Source organism: Egretta garzetta, unplaced genomic scaffold (genome assembly GCF_000687185.1).
Source record: "Egretta garzetta isolate BGI_Z169 unplaced genomic scaffold, ASM68718v1 scaffold334, whole genome shotgun sequence".
Classification (NCBI taxonomy): Eukaryota; Metazoa; Chordata; class Aves; order Pelecaniformes; family Ardeidae; genus Egretta; species Egretta garzetta.
The window spans coordinates 1,018,441-1,037,868 of NW_009259431.1; the positions used below are offsets into that span (position 1 = coordinate 1,018,441).

The 19,428-nt window shown below is 42.4% G+C and overlaps 1 protein-coding gene across 2 annotated transcripts in view; it reads left to right on the forward strand.

The window, feature by feature from the left end:
• The window catches only part of TRMT61A (tRNA methyltransferase 61A), a 22,686-nt gene extending 4,827 nt beyond the window's left edge, over positions 1-17,859 (forward strand). The window contains exons 2-4 of one of the 2 annotated variants that reach the window (XM_035892655.1): positions 5,040-5,306; positions 14,611-14,729; positions 17,787-17,859. In XM_035892655.1, the coding sequence (XP_035748548.1) occupies positions 5,040-5,306; positions 14,611-14,729; positions 17,787-17,804 (404 nt within the window). In that variant the 3' untranslated portion in view covers positions 17,805-17,859. Of the gene's footprint in view, positions 1-5,039; positions 5,307-14,610; positions 15,238-17,786 lie in introns of those variants that run through there. The other variant, XM_009637103.2, reaches the window with a different exon arrangement.
• The last annotated feature ends 1,569 nt before the right edge of the window (positions 17,860-19,428 follow it).

The following is a 19,428-nucleotide window of genomic DNA, read 5'->3' on the forward strand; positions in this document are numbered from 1 at the left end:
GCTCCTCGTTCCCTCCCTCTCCTCCTCCCTTTCTCTGTCCCTGCTCTTGCTGTGTCTTACCTCTGCCACCATGATTTGTGCCCTTGACTGTCTTCACAGTAAGATCTTTGGGTTAGCTTCCATCAGATGCTTAATATCTCTTCATGTATTTGCTAAAAATTATTAATGATTCTCCTGTTACATAAACTTGTTGTGTACAGCGAGCAGTCTTCCTCTGTTCAGCGATTCTTGATGGATATTAGCTGTGGTGTTGCTAGCTCTGTCTAAAGATTAATTTTCCTTTAGTTTTGAAGCTTCCGTTCTCGTGGCTGACTCATGACCTGTCTTAATATTTTCTAGGCGTAGCTAGGACACAAATACAGCATCACTGTCATTGTTTTGTTGCATTTGCTCATTTTAGCATGTCTTAGGTAGCCAAATTTTGCATCAGAAACTTCAGTCCTATTAAAGTGTTACTAGATATTGTATTGACCCAGTATTAAATAATATTCTGCATACTTGTCACTTTTCCTGTTTTCAAGCAATATGAACTTATGTATGCACTTAAGAGCTTCTTCAGTTTTATTCCGAAATGCGTTTGCTTATGCACTGCTGTAAACATCAGTAGGTCTTAAATCACAATTTGTAGTTCCTTTTTAAAAAAGAAGTACCCATGATGAGAAATTTTTAGGGAAGACAAGCCAAGTGATAGCCTGCAATGAGAAAATGTAGTAGAACACTGAATCAGGTCATTTATGTCTATAGCATGGGTGGGATTCCAGGAGGTTAGATAAATGTCCTTTGCAAGAAGAAAACCAGACTAAACAGAAAACAGTGTAAAAATGTACTCTGTTACTCAGTTATCAGTCAAGTGCTATGCTAGATGCTGTGATAAGACTCATGTTTCTCTTGACAGTGTTGAAATAGCATGTGTTATTTTTGAACAGCTTACATGTTGTCCATTGCAGCTTTGAAAAGGTGAGGAACAATCTTAACGTGAACATTGTCTCAAGATGGCTGAGGTGTGTGGAGGCTTCTCTGTGGAAAACCTGTCACTTGAATAAGCAGAGAGTGAGAAGAACGGATCTGTTTGAGGTCAGGGGAACGATCAAGGAGTTCATCTGAGCAATATTTTCTTGTCTACAAATCGGAAGTATCCATAGGTGCTGAGCTAGAGTGTTTCATCTAGGTGTCCACTTGTTAGGATTGAAATCCTAAAACCGCAGTGTTTTCCTTGTCTTAGGAGACAGAAGAAACACTCCCCCGAGCTTAGATGTATCAGAGAAGAAGGAACAAAGTGTTCTTGAGCCCAAGAAAAAGGGAAGGATACTACATCGGTCTGCAGGACCATTAGCCACCTAACTTATGTGGTTTTAATGCAGGATCTTAATTTCATGCCTTTGGACTGAGGTGGGCCACTTTCCTAGTCTACATGGTGAGCCCCTACATGGTGCCTCCCCTTCAAATTTTAAGCTTTGAATACAACATATTGGGGACCTTGCGGTGTCTCATTAAATGCCTGCAATGCAGATGTCTGATTTTTGACTGAGGTGTTTAAGATCACAGAATAGTCTATGTAAAAGAGCATCGTATTTTCCAAAGGCATTAGCAATGACCTAAGTGCTCACCTAAGTGAGCTCTAAAACAGCAGGAGTGGTGTTAAGAATGTCTTCAGTACAGCTTGAATTATCATCGTTTTACCTCTCTTCTGCAGAGTCCATTCATGATTAATACGCTCTAGTTAAATGGGGCTTGTCCTGTGGTAGAGAGCAAACAGTTTCTAAGGCTCTTTATAGTGCAAGCTGTCAGAGAGGCAAGCATCCTGGTGTAAAAATTATAAACCGTATTTGTTTTAGAAATTGTCTTATCTTCTGCTTTCTAGGCCAAATCAGGAATGTAGGCATTTCACTGCACCTATATAAGAATAAAAACCTGTTAAAGTCCATCCAGTTCTTGACTTGCCTTTTCTGATAACAAGTATTAATTTTGGGCACTCGGGTTTTTGGTTAGTTTGTATGCAGGTAATTCAGTTACAATACTTCGGGTTTGGTAGCATTCCAATTCATGTTTCAGTAGTGCTCCTTGTGTTTTGCTGCTTCCCTGACTGATTCTGTGTCATGCTAAGGCTGCCTTTCATTTCCCAAGAAAATCTGAACCTGTCTAGAACTTGTTTCAAACTGGTGCCTAAGACTCTTTGAGTCACATTTTGCTGAATTCTGCTTTTTTTCAGGGGCAATTTTGAAATAAGGACAGGGAGAAATTCAAAAGGAATAGGAAAGGTGGCAGGAGTACTCAGATGTTGAATGTAGCAGATTTGCAGTGGAGAAGGTGAATATAAACATTCGTTACCCCTTCTACAACATCAGAGAAACATAGGGTTGAACCCTTGCCTTCTGTAGACACCGCTGATTGGGCTTTAGTGGTTGAGTTGAGTATGGACTCATGGTGAACTGCCAGACCCTCATGCTTTTAATGAACCACATCAAGCGTGGTGAACTATCAGGCACATGAGAGTTGAGGGTCATCATCATTTCACAGGACTGGGTTCAGTATCTGTCATCTCTTCAAGGAGAGATTTTACAATGGTGAGTGATCCATAACTATCTTTGTTTCCTGCAGTTTTGAGAGTGCTGGCACAGAGAAGGCAGGCAGCATCTTCAGAAATACTCATTAATGATGTTAGTGTGATAGAATTTGGTTTGTTAAAATGTATGTGTTATTCTCGTGTTTGTGGTAGCCAGTCAATAATAAATAATTCCTGGCGACCTTGTTTAACAAAAGCTCAGTCTGTAATATGCCTGCAAGTGGTGACTTCCAACATCCTGGTTTTAGTTCAGGGTTTGGCTTGGAGTGTTTGTGAATAAAAAAAGAGTATCAGAAAATAAGCCAAAAAATGTTAATGGGTTTTCCTAGGAAGGAGACAAACAGTATCTTCTGTGGTGTTTTTAAGAGCAGATTTAAAAGGAAAGTGATTAAAAATGTAAAAGAATATGAACAAGGAAACTGGGATACATGCACAAGCTGCCTCTCTCTTCTGCCTGCAGCCCAGCTGTGCTGACAGGCCTTCTGTTCACTCTTTTAGATTAGCAGAGAAAGATGCAGAAAAGTGTGCAGCATTACCCATTTGAGAGGTAAAATAATTAAATTCCATCAGTCTGCAAAAGTTCTCAGTTGTGCAATCCTGCCTTTGGCATGAAATCTAAAGGCAGAATTTCAGTTACTTTAGCATCCTGTGAACAATAGTTTCCTGCTCTTGTAATTTAAGAAAAAAAAAGTGAATGAAATGCTGTTTCTTTGCTATGCGCATATATCATTGAGTTTTTACAACCATATGGCTACTGTGCTACCATTGCTCCTTTTGACCAGGGAAAAGTTTATGTCTCCAGGTGCCATGACCAGATAGTTTTTCGTGTGTGCACATGGTCTTTAGCCTTTTCTTTGCTTTATTTTAATACTGCCATGGATTCAAATCAATGTGTGTGTCACAGTTTCTCTCTTCCCTTGGACCTCTCTGAGGCCAGTGCTAAAATCTGTAGGTCCTCCCTCCCCAACTAATCTGCCCCATTAAAGCTGGGGGGAGGGTGCTGGCCTGTCTGCCCACTGGGGTCAGAGCCCCTCTCCTTGGGGTCAGAGCCCTCTCAGAGGGAAGCAGAGGAGCGGGGCTGATTCCGCAGTGCAGTCGGTTTATCCAGTGGTAAACATGGCCCCTGAGCTCTGTTTACAGCCTGAATGGCTCCCCTTTCAGAGCTGTCAGATTAAATACGGTGCCACGACAATGCTTCTCCCCTTACGTGACTAAGAGGGCAAGAACCTTGGATCCGTCAGTAAACTTTGACTTCCTGTACGGTTACGGAAAGTATTGCTCCAATTAAGCAGCTGTACCAGCCCCTGTGTCCCCTAATTAATTTCCTTTCTACTAGTTTCTGAGCTTTCTCTACCACTGCTGTACTTCAGGTTCTGTCCTTCATAAGTTTTTTAAGATTTATGTTAGTTGAAAGAACTTGCTTCAGGCTGAAATTTAGTCTGAACAGTCATTTAAGATAGCTAGAAATAGATTTGCTTTCTACAGGAGAAATGCGTTCCAAGTACAGAGTTATAGATCAATAAACACAGATAATGTGGGGTTTTGAGTTTGGGGGGTTATTCTGTTAAATGCCACTCGAGTGAGTAATTTGCAATGTGAATTGGTATATGGGTTTTTTCTTCAGTGAAAACATCAGTTATTAGTTGTTCATCTATTTAATGTGCCAGGGGATCATTAAAAATAAGTCTCTTAAATTATCAATTTAAAATAAAGAAAGAAATCTGTGTCTTAATAGTCCCTGGTTGTACATGGTAATTCTACTTACGTGCAATTTCAGGTATGTGATGGATCTAATTAGACTTTGTTAAGAGTATGTAGGCATGTATGTGTGTAAGCCACCTATGAAAGCAGGTTGTTTGGTCAGTGTGACTGCAAGGAGCCAAGAGGCCTTAGTTTTGGATAAATTCAGTGGGAGCTGAGGATAGCCAGTGTCTCTTAAGAGGCCTGGGCAAACAGATTCCATATCCTGAAGGCCATTTGTTTGCATGGATGTCAATAGGATTTTCAAGCTTGGACCTTTGCCAACATCTTTTCTTTGTTTTAATGAAGTATAAGGTTTTGAAAATATGTTACAGTTTGCCTTCATCTCTTCTTACCCTACAAGAGTCTGGCACTTCAAGGAAAAACTCTCTGGTTAATTTCCCTGAATTTTTTGCATTTACTACCTTGTGTTCTCTTGTGGCACTTGTTAGAGCTATGGCTGACCCTTGGCATTATTTTTCTACTCCGGGGAGATAGGACAGGTCCTGAGTTTGCCAGATTTTTAGTTAATGCTTTGAAGACCCTGAAGACTGTTTCCTAGGTCATTTAGTCCCTCTCTCCTTCTGAAGGAAGGACTGTTCTCTTTCAGTAGTCTAACCAATGGTTTCTGTTCATTTGGGTTTTGAGCTTCAAGCAGGAGGACTAATGGAGAAGACCTTTGTTCTAATGTTTAGCACTGTCGAAAGGCTTTTCATGAGTTGTTTGTCTTTTTTAGGTACGGGCAGCGGATCCCTCTCCCATGCTCTCATCAGGACAGTGGCTCCCACAGGGCATCTGTACACAGTGGAGTTCCACCAACAGAGGGCTGAGAAGGCCAGGGAGGAGTTTCGGGAGCATGGGGTGGAGCATCTGGTCACCGTGTCCAACCAGGATGTCTGCAAAAACGGGTTTGGTGTCTCAAACATTGCAGATGCCGTGTTCCTAGATATTCCGTCTCCATGGGAAGCCATAGGACATGCAAGGTCAGCGTTAAAAGCTGAAGGTAAGTGCACTTACCTCTTTCTGTTCAGGAAGTACTGTGCGTGCACACACTTCTGCCTTTCAGCCATATGCTAGATCTGCTCGCTTCCATTGTGTGATTACCATTCTCAAATGTCAAAGTCTCTAGGCATTTCTAAAGCTGAAAAACCTTCAAAAGAGGTCTTCAATTTACAGTGGAAGTTTTGAAAGGAGAAGAACAACTTTTTCCTACAGGCCTGTGCTAGCTGCTACAGTCAGCATGGGCAGTTTATAAAAAACCCTTTGAACCTTTGTCAAGTGCATTTTGCTAGATCTGAGGTGTGTGGGAAGCAGCAGTAACAATAAATGCTAAAAGCAAATTTCTTTGGCAATTCAGTGGAAAGGTGTTTGTATAAAAGGTGTTCAGACGCACTTCACATCAATCATTGCAGATTTGAACCCATTTAACAGAGCACTCCATCAGTAACGTTAAAGAAAATGTGGTTATACTTAAATATGCTTGCCAATTTCTGCCTTAAACCTCTGCTGTTGGAGCTAATGAGAAGTTTGCCTTTGGTTGCAATGGGAATGGAACATAAAGGCTGTTCTAGCTTATGCCAGTGATTCTGGGATTGTGACAGCAAGTGAGAACTGCTGTTGAGGTATTGGATGGATTTCATCAGTGTATTATAAATCTTTTCCCTATTGAAAAATAAGCTTCAGTGAATAAATCATTCTTTTATCCTGAAATAAGTTTTCCCCTAATTAATGTTATATTAGTGTAAACTGTACTAGTGTGGATCTGAACTAACTTGTGCCAGATCACTTCCATGTACAAAAGTGACTTTTCTAATCAAGAGTGCGTGGAGTGCTGAACAGTGCCCATGGTGGGGCATGAGTTTAGTAAAACTTTATTATGTGCCAAGGCCCAGTTCTTTGTTAAAATGTGTAATCACAGGCCTGACTAAGTGACTTGCTAGGCCTTCTTGAAATCACAGGATTTAAGCTTGTTCTTAAAGGTCACTGAATGTACATCACCTTGCTCAGCCAGGACCGACCCAGCTGTCAGGCTGCCTCAGCTACTACTGAAAATTTTCTAGAAAGCCTTCCGATACCAGTGTAACGCATGCTTTCTTTAAAAAGTGAATAAATAGAGAGACTTGTTAGCACTCTGTACCTGCAAGGGTTACAGCTCAATTTGTAGCTGTTTTCCAGTGTGTCCTGGGAAAAAAATAATTTTCACTGCACTGTACGATGCCCTTCCCATGCTCAAATTATCTAATCTAGTGAGCACAACACTCAGCTGACTTCCCAGCTTAGAAGGCGCTGCATTGCGCAGTCCAATTTGAATTATTTAAGTGGTGCATGTTTAGAATACTAAGCAGAGCTGCTTGAACAGTTCCAAGTTTTGAATCCTTGTCTTGCTCCAGCATTTGAAATCCTAGAAAAGGTATTATAGTCTCAAACTGGCCATACCATCTGGCTGTACTTTTCTGTGCTATGCTGCAAGGTTACATCTGCTTAGGCAATATAAATAATACTTTAAAATCCCACATTTTTGTGTTTGTGAAGTGGCATCATACACTTTATGTACCAGTCAAAAAGACAGAGTTGCTGATCCTTGCTGCAGTTTTTGCTGCAACCAGTCACCAGGGTCTGAGATCTGGTATTGGCCTAAGCCTCATCTTTTGGGCTTCATAGTACCTGACTGAGCCAGGGGCATTTTTTTTCATTTTGCTGTTTTGCATGTAAACAGAAGCTGGTTTTCATATAAAATGTAATTGATTGCAGAAGTAATAGGTACAAACTTACACAAATTTCTGTTTTATTCCAAATCATGTGGGTAGTTTTGTTGTGGCTATTTTTTTTACTGCTGTAAAATCTAAAATATGATAGAAGGGTATCTGTAAGCTCTTCTGCAGTAAGAACAGTCTGTGCACACACTGCTGTTGTTCACCATCATTCCAAGGGTTAGTATAGTGATAAAGCATCACTGGAGAAAATGAGTCGTTCCACTCTTCCCTCCACGCCCTCTCTCTCACATCTGGACAGGGTCACATTTGAACCATTCACACTATGGGTTTTATTGTGATGTGCCATGCAAATACTGCAGCTGTACTGCCAGATAGTGGTAATTTATTCCCTCAAGTCTTAAGGTACATTTGAATGAAAAAACCAGAGCTAAACGAATTCAATATATAACATCAGCTAGCCTCCTCTTTAAAAACACAAAATTCATTATAGACTCTTCAGCCGAGACAGAATATAAGAGAGAATTCTTAACCTTAACAAAACCGTATCAAATCAGTGTTTTCTGTCCTACTTAAGCTCAAGATCCTGAATAGTTGCAGCTCCTAGTAGGCTGAGTGTTAATGATCCTCTTTACAGAGTAGTACATTTATCACTCACATTATGCCTTGCAGTATGCTGTAAATACACTACTTACAGTAGCCTGGCCTCCCATTTAAAGCACTGCCAACCTCTGAAGAGCTAGAAGAATAAAATGGCACAGCAGGTTTGTGACTATAAGGTTCTTGTTCTCTGGTGACGTGCTCTGCTGACGTTCAGGCTTGCATCTCAGCTGTATCCTTCTGTGCTGATTTCACCAGTCACACTTTCAGCAGAAATGCTGCACGTAGGATCTCTCGGGCACTGCTGCATTGCAGAACTTGCTTTCATTTCCAGACCTGCACTGTTTTTCTTTTGCAGCATCTGCTGATCAATGCTTTTCTGTAGTCATAGCTGCTGTTCCCAATATCTGACCTTGGTGGGTTTTGCAAAGTTGCTGTTAACCCCTCCAGGCTACATTTTAAAAAATGAAGAAAATTTAAAAATTGTGAGGTGACAAAAATATCCTCAATATTCTACAGTTCTTAAATGCCCTGAAACTTTTGAGTCACAGTCATTTCATAGCTGAATGCTGTAGTGCTTTGAATATAATTCTGCACCCACCTACTCTTACAAATGTTGTCTATTTCTTCCAAGGCTCTGGAAGATGAGGCAGAAACCCATTTGTACAATAGTTTTCATACAGATTTTAATTTTTCAGGTAGGAAGATGGGAAAATGCAGCCATATATTACGTTGGACTGGCCTTTTGCATTATAAATGGTCCTTGGTGGTGTTTAAATGAACAGTTTGAGTCACAAAATTATTAAAACCACCCCTCTTTTACTTGCTTTCTTTCTTTTAAAGATTTTACTCTTACATTCAGACTTGCCACTCCCTCTTGAGCATCATAAAGCCCCTAAATTACGAGTTTGTCAAATTGTGATCTTTGAGATATCACCTGAATCAGGTAACATGCTGCTGTCAGGTATCCCCTCAAAACTCTGCAGGGAAAGTTCCCTCTGAACATCTCCCTCTTTGGGCCTCTGCATTTCCTGCCATCACAGAAGCCCTTCAGCAGTACTCCACTCTTTGTAGTAGTAGCTGGTTTTCATTTATGAAGTCTTGTATTTGTTTCATTTGTACACTTAAAAAAGGTCTTGTTTGCATTTTTTCCCCTTAGCATAGCCATTGATTGTTGTTCTAACCTGCCAGGTTTAGTTATTACAGGTGCTGTATAAGAGAATAAATAATATCTTATCCTTCCAGTAGCCTGTGGTGCAGGTAAGGCATTGCCTGGTTTAGCCAGTTTCAATTTTCAACTTGCCTCCCCCCTCTCCTGAGCTTTCAGGGAATTCCATGTCCATATGGAAAGTCTCACTGGCTATTTTTCTTGAGCCCCAGAGGCTATTCATGGTCCCGTTTTTAAACCACTCAGGTGTGGCTTTGAGGAGCAGCTGAAATCCCTGGCCACAAGTCTCACCCCTGTGGTATCTGGGCAGGGAGTACCCCAGGCTGAATCACACTGAGAAGAGGGCAGGGACATGAAGGCTGATGTTGTTTGGGCTTGGGCTACCTCAAGAACGCGGGCTACCTCAAGAACGCACAGAGAATGTGTTAGGGCAGGAAGTGGAGCCTGACAGTCTAGCATGCTGTTGTCCTCCACCCATGCAGATGGTACTCAAGTTGGTATCCATGCTTCTCATGTCCCCAGGAGAATGTTTTGGAATGAATGGATGAAGCCATAAGTGCTTGCTAAAATGTCGGCACCAGCCTTTGCTAGTGTGGTACCTGCTTTGGTTCGAAGAAGAATTAACTCAAGGTGAGGTTAAAGATCCACAAACTTGAAATTGAAGCATATCCTGTCAACACTGAGGGGCCATCTGGTCTAGTGCTAAGCTGCCCCACTAGCATCTAGGACCGGTGCTAACCCACATAGCAGCTTCATCTAGTTCTCAAGCACTGGCTGTTTGCTGAGACAACCCCAGTCGTATCTCACCGGAGGGCATTAACCTAGCTCCGGTCTGTCAGGGACTGGTAAGTCAGGTGCACATGATTCGTCTGGCCTGAAGTGAAAGTGATTCCCTCCCATGTCAGGAGTCAAACAGAAGGATTCCTGCATTGTAATCCATGCTGTGGAATGCTGGCCAAAGCTATTGGCCTTCACACAGTCTGTGGGAAGTAATTTGGGATGAAAGGATCCTTAAAGGAAGTTGCTAGGTTTTCTTCCCCAATTTGGAGCCAACTGATTTTTTAATTCCCTTGTTGCATGCTTTCGCCAGCCCATAACAGTGAGCAGGAATACATTCCTTTTGAAAGATGCACCTACAAATGTAGAGGTTAAGGTCACATTTGCAGAAAATCACATCAAGCTCCTATTAATGAGCTGGCAAGTGATTTGGAGAAAATTTTCTTTTCTGAATCAAGAAACATCCTTTAATTTCTTCCAACAGCTGAATCCTCTAATTTCACTTGTCAGGGAAGCTACATCAAATCGCCCACGAGCACACTCACTTAAAAGGACGTTCTGTCCCCTTTTACAGAGGCAATATTTTTAGTGTCCTACTAGCAGAGAGTAAATGCCACAGTGATGCTGCTCAGTGACTCTCCTGCCTCGCCCCTACATAATGATAATGCCTGTGTGATTTTTTTCTTCCATGAGATCTTTGTAACGTAATCTTCCAATTATGACAGTGCACGGAAGTCCCAAAACCCAGAGCTGTGTTCTTTTACCAGAGATGAAAATGCTGTGTTGTATTCTTTACATCACAGAATCATTTCTAAAATTACAGGCCCTTTTCCCTGGAACTTAATGGTGCTGCACTACATGTGTTATTTTTGCATCTTCTGAATAATATTGGGATGATGAAAAAACCTGTCAGAGCACTTGTGACACACACTATAACCTACAGAAGTGAGAACACCTAACTTGGACACCTTTTCTGTATCTTAAGCATGCACTGGAGTTCTTGTCAATTGGATAGCGCTGCCAGATTTTCCATACTTGAAACCCACTGCAGTTATTAGCTAAATAGAACTGGTAGAGGTGTTAGTCCTTGCTCAGACAAACCAGGAACAAAATTGTTTGTGGGAGTGGCACAGGAACATACCAGGAACTGCTCTTGAAGGAGGAGCAACTTTCAAGGCACTGACCGCTTGAAAAGATGGAAGGGTGTGTCCCTTGATTACTAATTAGATACTGTCTGTTAAAATGTACAGTGCTATGTGGATGCAAATCTCTTTTATTTCCCCCTTCCCTTAAGCTCTCCTCTCTTAATCATTTCAGCCTGAATTGTACATCAGTTTTCATATCCTCGACCCTGTTGCTGGTTGCAATGACTGCCAGGACTGTGTGGGCTTGTTCCAGCCTACGGGTTTGGGAGATTTAACCTCTCCATTAAATGTTTCAAACTAACTTACTCCCTGTAAAATTGAAAGTAGAAAAAAAATTTAAGTCTTTCATACAGTCTCATTATTCTCTTCTCCCCAACTGTAGCACTTGTCAGATGCATTATACATGAATAAACACATTTTTAGACAGCTCTTCAGATCAAAAAGCTCACACAGCTTCCCAATGTGAACAGGATTAATCTCAGATAATTACTATATCAATTTATGATGACACACAGATCTCATTAACCAAATTTAGGAACGGTAGCTTTCCTAAAAGGAGAGCTCTGAAAGAACACAAACTCAGTTTGTACTAAAAAATTTCCGTTCAGTTGTTTTCATGGCTCTCCGGTCTAGTCCACCCCTTTGTGATCCTCAGACAGAGCAGTGTGCCCCAGTGAGCGAGAGGGAGGGCGTACATGTCTTTTCTTCATTCACTAAGGAATCCTTGGCATGGCAAGATAAAGCAATGCATATTCAAGTCCTTTAAGCCCTAAATGCCTCTTGATGTCTAAAAGACAAGAGGGCTCTTAGAGAATCGAGAATTGTGAATGCTGAAATCTAGATTTATATCTGTTTGGTGATTGTGACAGAAAGGGTGTTGCCTAGCTGGTAATCCAGCGGGGGTACAGAGGGCAGCCCACAGTGTAGAGAATTCAAAAACATCTGGTCTGTTAAAGATGACACCATCTTTGCTCCTGGAACAGATGAGCATGTCCTTCTGAGAGCTGGTTTTCTGCTGTTCAGAGTCCACCTTTTTTTGCTGGTCTAAACACACCATGGCAAATTAAGCTTCCCAAATCTTTCTATTTTAGACAGCCTCTCGCAGTCTGGAACTACAACTTCATTTTTGCCTTTCAACATTCTGCTAATTGTAGCTTTCCAGTCTTCTCTTAATATCTGCTTAATCAAACAAGTCCAGCTTGCAAGTCAAATCCGGCCCGCCTGATGGTGTGTACAGGAAAAAGCAGAGAAGAACAGTCTGGAACTACAACTTCATTTTTGCCTTCCAACATTCTGCTAATTGTAGCTTTCCAGTCCAGCTTGCAAGTCAAATCCGGCCTGCCTGATGGTGTGTACAGGAAAAAGCAGAGAAGACCTCTCTCCCACTTGTTAGGAGCCCTAAAGACAGATGCTTGGTGGTTTTGCTTCGACGCAAAAGGTATATTTATTTGGGAGGAATGTATAATAATAACCAGAACAATAGGTACGAAAGGGAACAAATGAAATTGGCAGAACTACTAAAACCCACTGGATACTCTCAGTTATACGGAATACCAGCTGTTACGCTGCTTTCTCACTCTTCATACCTGAGAAGCTTCCAGCAGTGCAGTAAGTAACATTTTTTGCGCTTCCCCTCTGGATATTAGTTCTTGCAAGCAAGAGCTTTCTTCCCTACCAAGCAGCTTGAAAGCCTATTTTCTGTAACCCTACTTCCCCAAGCAGTCCGCTTTGCAAGGAGGCAGTCTGATAAATCATCGCCAAGTTTCGTGTTGACATGCTATGCTCAGCTGACCATCCCGAGGCAAAACGAAGGGTGCTCTGCCTTTAATTGAAGGCTTGACAAGAACCGTAGGCGGCTCTACAGCTTGTATGGCAACAGCTGTGTGCAGGCTTCTTAGTTTTTGACTGTAAATCTAGAGCATGTGAATTTGAAAGCCTAAACATATCTTGAAACCCTTGTGGTCAGAATAAATAAGAACAGTCTTACTGTAAATGTAAATATATTTCCCCTTTTTATTGCAATATAATCCACCAAACCCAAAAAGCCTGAATGAAATAGTAGAAAGTCTCTGGTCTCTGCAAATTCTTGCTTTGCAGACAAAGAGTTATTGTGAACTGACATTTAGCCAAGTTGGACATTCGTTTAGTTCCCCACACAATAAGAATAGAACATCTTTCCTTTTAACGTATGTGCATTGTAGTAGCTTTCTAATTATGTAACAGAAATTTCTTCCTGAGCTTTTCTCTTTTTACATCTACAAACACAGTGGAAGTGTGTAGTGCTTTGGCCAGGAAAGATTAGCCGTCTGATTCAGAGTCATTTTGGTAGCCCTGGCCATCCTGATGAACATGTAAATCTAATTTCATGGGAGCTAGCAGACTGAATGTGCAATTAAATCAGCATCAACAGAGTTGGTTAATAATGACACATACCAGCATTCATTTTGTAGGTGATTATTAGATTTGTTTTTCAATTGTCACTCGAAGGAATTACTTGTCCAGGGTACTTTGTTCTGAAGATGCACGATAAGAACCCCTGGCTGTGCAGACTTTATTTTGGGACTAAAATTAAATCCTGCTTAGTGTATGGTAGATTACTGGTCATGGAAATTGTTCTTCCCCAGTCAGTACCCAGCATATCACTGCTGCACAGTAACTAGAGTGCTACAGTGATGCTTTCAGACCTGATGCTTTCTTTTTTTAGAGATGTGACTTTAGAAACAAAAAAGGAAAAAAAAAAGGGGAGTTCGAGATAAAGCAGGCTTCATGTAGTCCCAGCATAGCCTCTATTTTTAGTGTGATGCTTTGCTCTCACTTGCATGGGTTCTTTAACTGCTTAGACAACTGGTGTTGGAAGGCTTGACTGGATGAGCCTGGGAGAGGGCTGGGAAAAGGAATGCAAATCAGGTCAGCAAGCATTTTCATCCACTTGCAATAAGTAAAACAATAGCTGAAGCTGCAATGCTCAGTGTTCCTTCCCCTAGCACAAAAGCTTTTCAGGAAGGGCAGTTGCCTTGTGGGACACTGTGTCCTGGGTGAAAGCACATGCCCTGGCTTTATGGCAGACAGTGTCCTTATAATTCTTTGATCTGATTTGGCTGTGGCTTTTCAGAGTAAATCTGAATCATTCTATTCTCAGCTATTAAGGTGACATTGTAGCACGCCAAAAGTTGTAGGGGGCCTATTAATACTCTGTACCTAGAATCAAAAATCTGAATGTGCACAGACAAGGAGGCAAGTGTAAGTTTATGACTTAAAGGTCCTATCCTAGAATTTTGAAGCATTTGCTGTAAAACTGCCCAATGTGATAACCAGTAAACTTTAATGCTCAGGAGACATGCTAGTCAGCTTGACTAAAAGGGTAAAGCCTTAACAGCACTCCATCTATGGCCTGGAGAGATTACTTTATTCTGTACACGCATACCATCGTTCTCAAATAAACACAGCCGCTTTTGTCAGAGTGTGTGTGCACGCACGCTTATATTCTAATGAAGGCAACTCTGTACAGTGTGTGGAGAATGACTTCTGGCTTTGTGTAGGTGCCAACTTCAGTTTGGTGCCTCAAGCCAGAATAGTGGATAATGATTCCAAAAGAGTCGCTGCTCTAAAAGGATCAACTTTAACGGTTTTATCATGAACAAATGTGGTGGACAACACTGGGTTTGGAAGATGAATGAATTTGCTGTTGCAGTTGTTAAAGTGTCTGAAACATCATGTAGAGTCACCCATGTTTGGTTTTGCACACTTTAAACATGCATAGTTGCCTCATGGAGATTTTCTTGAAGAATGTTTTCACTTTGTCTGTATAATGGTAATTCTGTGTGCATCTGGGAGAACTTGACAAAAGATTAAAAGTGCTTCGTTTTGGTTTTTGCTCTCTTTTCCACTACCTGTCTCATTTTGCAGGTGGCCGCATCTGCTCTTTCTCCCCCTGCATCGAACAAGTCCAAAGAACCTGCCTAGCGATGGAAGAATATGGTTTTACAGAGATTAACACCTTGGAAATTCTGCTCCGAGTGTACAATGTAAGGACAATTAGCTTGCAAATCCCTGACCTTGGAAAAGCAGCTGAGGGTAATTCTAGCACTGGCTTTGACAGCAGCAACCCGTCAAACCAAGGTAGCCCGTGCTCTAATCTGCAGCAAGGAACTGTGCAGTTCAAAAGCGGCGTGCCGCTCAGGGAGATGGTCGGTCACACTGGATACCTGACCTTTGCCACCAAGAGCCTGTTTTAGTACATGTTTAGTTTGTGCAGTTTGGAGTGGTTTGTGTCTTTGTGTGTGTATTCTGTTTTCATGGTTATTTTTTGTAGGGCATCCAAATTTTTACTTGTCAGGGAATTCCATATATAGTCAGATTTGGTTGGAATATGCTTTGTTTAAATAGCACACAAGCATTAACCAGAGCAGCATCAAGGGAATGTTGAAACTCTGGAATGGTGCTCCACTTGCCGTCAGAAAGAAGATAAATTAATGGCGAATGGCCATTCACTGGAATGTGCAGAATAAAGATCTCTCCCAACAAGATAGCAAAACAAACAGCACACTAATTGCAAATAAGCTGGATTTTTTCCTCCTCTTTTCTGAATTACTTTCCCAGGTTTATGGGGTTTTTTTTCTAGCACCACTAGACACTTTTTTTTTTTTAACTTCTAGTGTCTGTGTTGCTCTTTAGGAATACGAAAGTGCTTACTTGTTTCATTTTAGATACGAAAGTTGTGAGGTCATGGGGTTGCCAGCATGACTGATCACAGAATTAGTGTTTCCTTGGAATAGTGTTCGGCTGCACAGAGGATAATTGGCAGTGCTCAGGAACACAACCTCTCACTCCGTTCCAGGCTGGCATCTGCAAATCATTTAGATTACACAGAGTTCAAAGAAGTGTGCTAATTGTTGGATTTAGTTTAAAATAGTATGTTGTGCTCATCAATTTACAGTAGAAATTTGGACCTGGAGTCATACTGTAGTCTTCCAATAGATCATCCAGTGTTATAGTTGATGAATCCACTGTGAAAATTCACTGAACAGCCGGTTACTATTATCTGAACACCTCGTTGTAAGTGGTGTGGCTGCAGTTCCGTTGGTTTGCTGGTTTATGTGAGTTACAGTATACTATCTTCCTGCAGTTGAATGACAGATGCTTTTGGCAGGATTTCTGTCTCCAAACTGCAACAACAATGCAGACTTAGTAAAATCCTCAACCAGCTGTATTAAGTTTTCAGACCATTTACAATTTGGTCTTCCATGGTGGATTTGATGAACTATTTGAATGCTGGATTAAATTTTGTATTTACAGGTAAAAATAATTACGCAAATTTATAAAGTTCCTTTTTTCTTTTTTTTTTTTTTTTTAATGAAATCACAAATATTTTTATTCCAGCCACTAGTACTGTCTCTGGAAGTGTTTAGCTGTGCCTTGCATTCAGCACCTGAATATATTGATTGCCTTGTAAGAAAAATAACCATTCATAAACTGCTGCCTGAACATTTGAACCTGATATCCCTCCCCCATTCTTGACAAAAATAAACAAAGCTAAGCTTTTAACATGTTATAGCAGAACGCTAATCCATAATGGTTTAAAGAAAGCTCAACTGATCACGACAGCAAAGATAAACTGTTGAGCAGATTAGAGGCAGAAAGCAATTCTGTTGAACTAAATCAGTTATGTAAGTTGGCCTACAACTGTAGCATTTCTCCAGAAATTACGTGAAAGTTCTCTTTCTACTGCTGTTAATGTCCTCCAGAAAGGCATGCAGTAAACTTTTAGCACTGTTTAGAAGGTTTGGTAGCTGTATTACAGTGACACGCATGCGTGCATACACACATGCACATGTTTGTGTGCTTAAACCACCACCACAGAATTAAGTACTAACATAAACCAGAAGAAAGGATGGGGAAATACAACATTGATGCTACAAGGTTGTTCTTAACTTCCTTCAAGGTGATTCTCATTGACTAACAAGTGGGATCCCCAGTCTTCACCAGGGATAATTCCAGACCTAGACTTGATTCTTTTTTCCTGACAGACTTTAGTTTAAAATAGTGTAACATTTAAACAGGATTAAAGAGCATTTAAACAGGATTAAAGAGGAACAAAGTCATGTTTCTGTCCTACAAATAGACATGGAATGGAAATACCGATGTGTCTTCATGGAGCTTGAAACAAGGCTGATGCCTTTTTGCCTACAAAGCCCAATTCAAAACCCCTTGAAATAAACCATTGACTTTGCATGGTCCCATATTGATTTGATCCCTGCTGAGGAAGGGCAAGCATTGTGTAAGAGGAGAAGGATTTCATTTCTGTCTTTGCAATATTAAAAAGGCTTCTGTGTTTTTGTTGCCAATCACAGCCATGGCCAGTAGCACCACGCCGCTTCCTGCTGTGGCTTTGTTGTCAGGGTCACAAGGAGGATCCCACACTGTCCAGCGTGGATGGGACTGAGCTGCCAGAATCTCCCACTGTTTAATTCTGCTTATGATCACCTGTGTTCTATGCTCTGGCTACATTCCCTGCCGAAAGCGGTAAATCAGAAACCTGGGTCTTTTCTGCCACGCTGGGGGAATCTGCCCAGGCCACACTTTCAAAGACTCCTTTCTCTTTTTAATACGTTTTAGTCTTTGGTCTGGAACAAAACATCTCTTCTTCCTGCCCTGACACAATTAGGTGACACATTGGCAGGCCACATGTTTTCATTGCTGCCGTGCACTTGGATCCCTGAGTTGTTGTGGGCAAGCACCGGTACACAGCTCTGCCCGACGGCCAGGTTCAGCTTGTCCCGTTGTGCTCCACGCCCTACAGGCTAGCACGGAGAGCATCTACAAGGCAAACAGTAATGACTAAGATGAGGCTTGTGAAACACTTGAGAGGTCTTCTGCTGTTCGCTGTTTACCTGTGCTTTAATTAAAATATTACAGATCTGTATCTCACTGTGGTTGTTCCCTGCTTACCTGTTAGCACAACACTGTTGTCCTCCGAAGAAGGTGTGATCATAAATCCTGCTTGAGAACCTTAAAGGGATAAAGTAGCAAAAATGCTAGGAACTCACTCTTCCGCTTACTTTCCTGCTCTGTCTTCTCCTTAGGTACTTTGGGATACGTGATGGTGAGGAGATGGTTCTTCCTGGGAAGCATTCCAGAGATGAGGGTTCTGGTTCACGCTCGCTCCCTCGAGAGTACATCTGTGCTCCATTAGTCCTGGTGAACTGGATGACTGCGGAAGTCATGGTGACCTAGGGAGGAGGGGGGCCCAGAGATGCAGTGGGCCTAGGTCTGCTTGTAAATACCTAGTGCTCATCCCAGCAGAGTCTGCATCATTTAGGTGGGCAAGTGCACTGGGCAGCCCACACGTTCATGCCTTACCAGGTTCCTTCTGGACAGAGGCTGGAGAAAACCGTGCCCTCCTGGGCTGCGGTTTAGTGATGGTCGGTGCTCCCAGCTCACCTCTGATGCCAGTGGGAGCAGTGCAGGCTCAGAAAAGGAGGCTTGAGGAATGGCTGGGCTCTCGGAGGCCATTGCGGGGCTCCATCTCGGCTTCTGCTTGCGCAAGCATGAGGGAGGCACAATAAGAGCAAAGTGGGAGCAGTCGGCATTGCATAACCGTGATGTTACACCAAAGGTACGTGCAGCTGTGACTAGTCAAAGGGAGGAAGGGGGTTACTCTAGTACCAGAAAGTTCTGTCTGTGTCACCATGAGGGAAAGCGTTTACATGCTGCTGGCCTCTCGAGTGCTCCTGAGGAACTATGTTGTTCAGATGCCAAAAGAGGGGAGCCAGATTGTGTTATTTCCTTTCTCCCTACGTGACAGCTTCTGAACTGGAATGAATCTGCATCAGTATCAACACAGGGAACAAATAAACCTTGAATTAAATTGCCAAATAAAAATAATCCTCCTCACTGGTATCCAGCCCTTTACCTGCCTATCTTGCCCAGGAGCTGTGTCCTTCTGTAGGCTGTTCAGGACGCGCTGTTCTCCTCTGCCTGAGGGCAACAGCTTTGAACTCTGAGGTTAGCTGGCTGATAAAGCTGATAGAAATAAATGCAGAAGCCAGCTGGGAACGCTGGCCTGTGGGGCATCTCACCATACCTGCCTGTTTCTACCTGGCTGCTGAGGTCTATCGCCCATGACTGGGCTTCCCTTGCCATGGAGCGGTCCCTCCTGGTCATATCCCCCCTTCTGCCTTCAAACCCAAAGCTGAGAGGTCCTGCTAGCATCCACCAGCTCTTCCTGGCGCTTCAAAGCAACTCAGATTGCACAGCCAGGTTTTTGGCAGAAGCAGGCATCTTCCTCTTCTCTTTACTGTCCCACAAGGCTATTTTTTGCCAGCCCATGAGAACGGGCAGCCGCCGAAGCCCTGCAGGTCCTGCTGGGGGGGGGGGGGGGGGGGGGGGGGGGGGCCCAACCTTCCTCTGCCTCCCGGCGGTCCTGCACAGCGTCATTAAAGCCGCTGAAGACCTCAGCCTTAAGTTATTTCGTCGGGGGCCGAGTGGGTTGATGCTAAATAACGTATTCCTTTATAGTTCTTGAGAGGGCGATTCGCATGAATGGTTCCAGTGGAGCTGTGGAGAAGCTCTCCCCAGGGGTGCAGATAGCTGCAGGAAATGTCAGAGACCAGGACCGAGGGAATTCAGAGCTACTGCTCCCAGAGGTGAGGCTGAGCAGTCAAAGCTATGTAAGTAGAGGAGCTCTTTCCACCTTTTTCTGATAGCGCTGATACTGATTCAGCA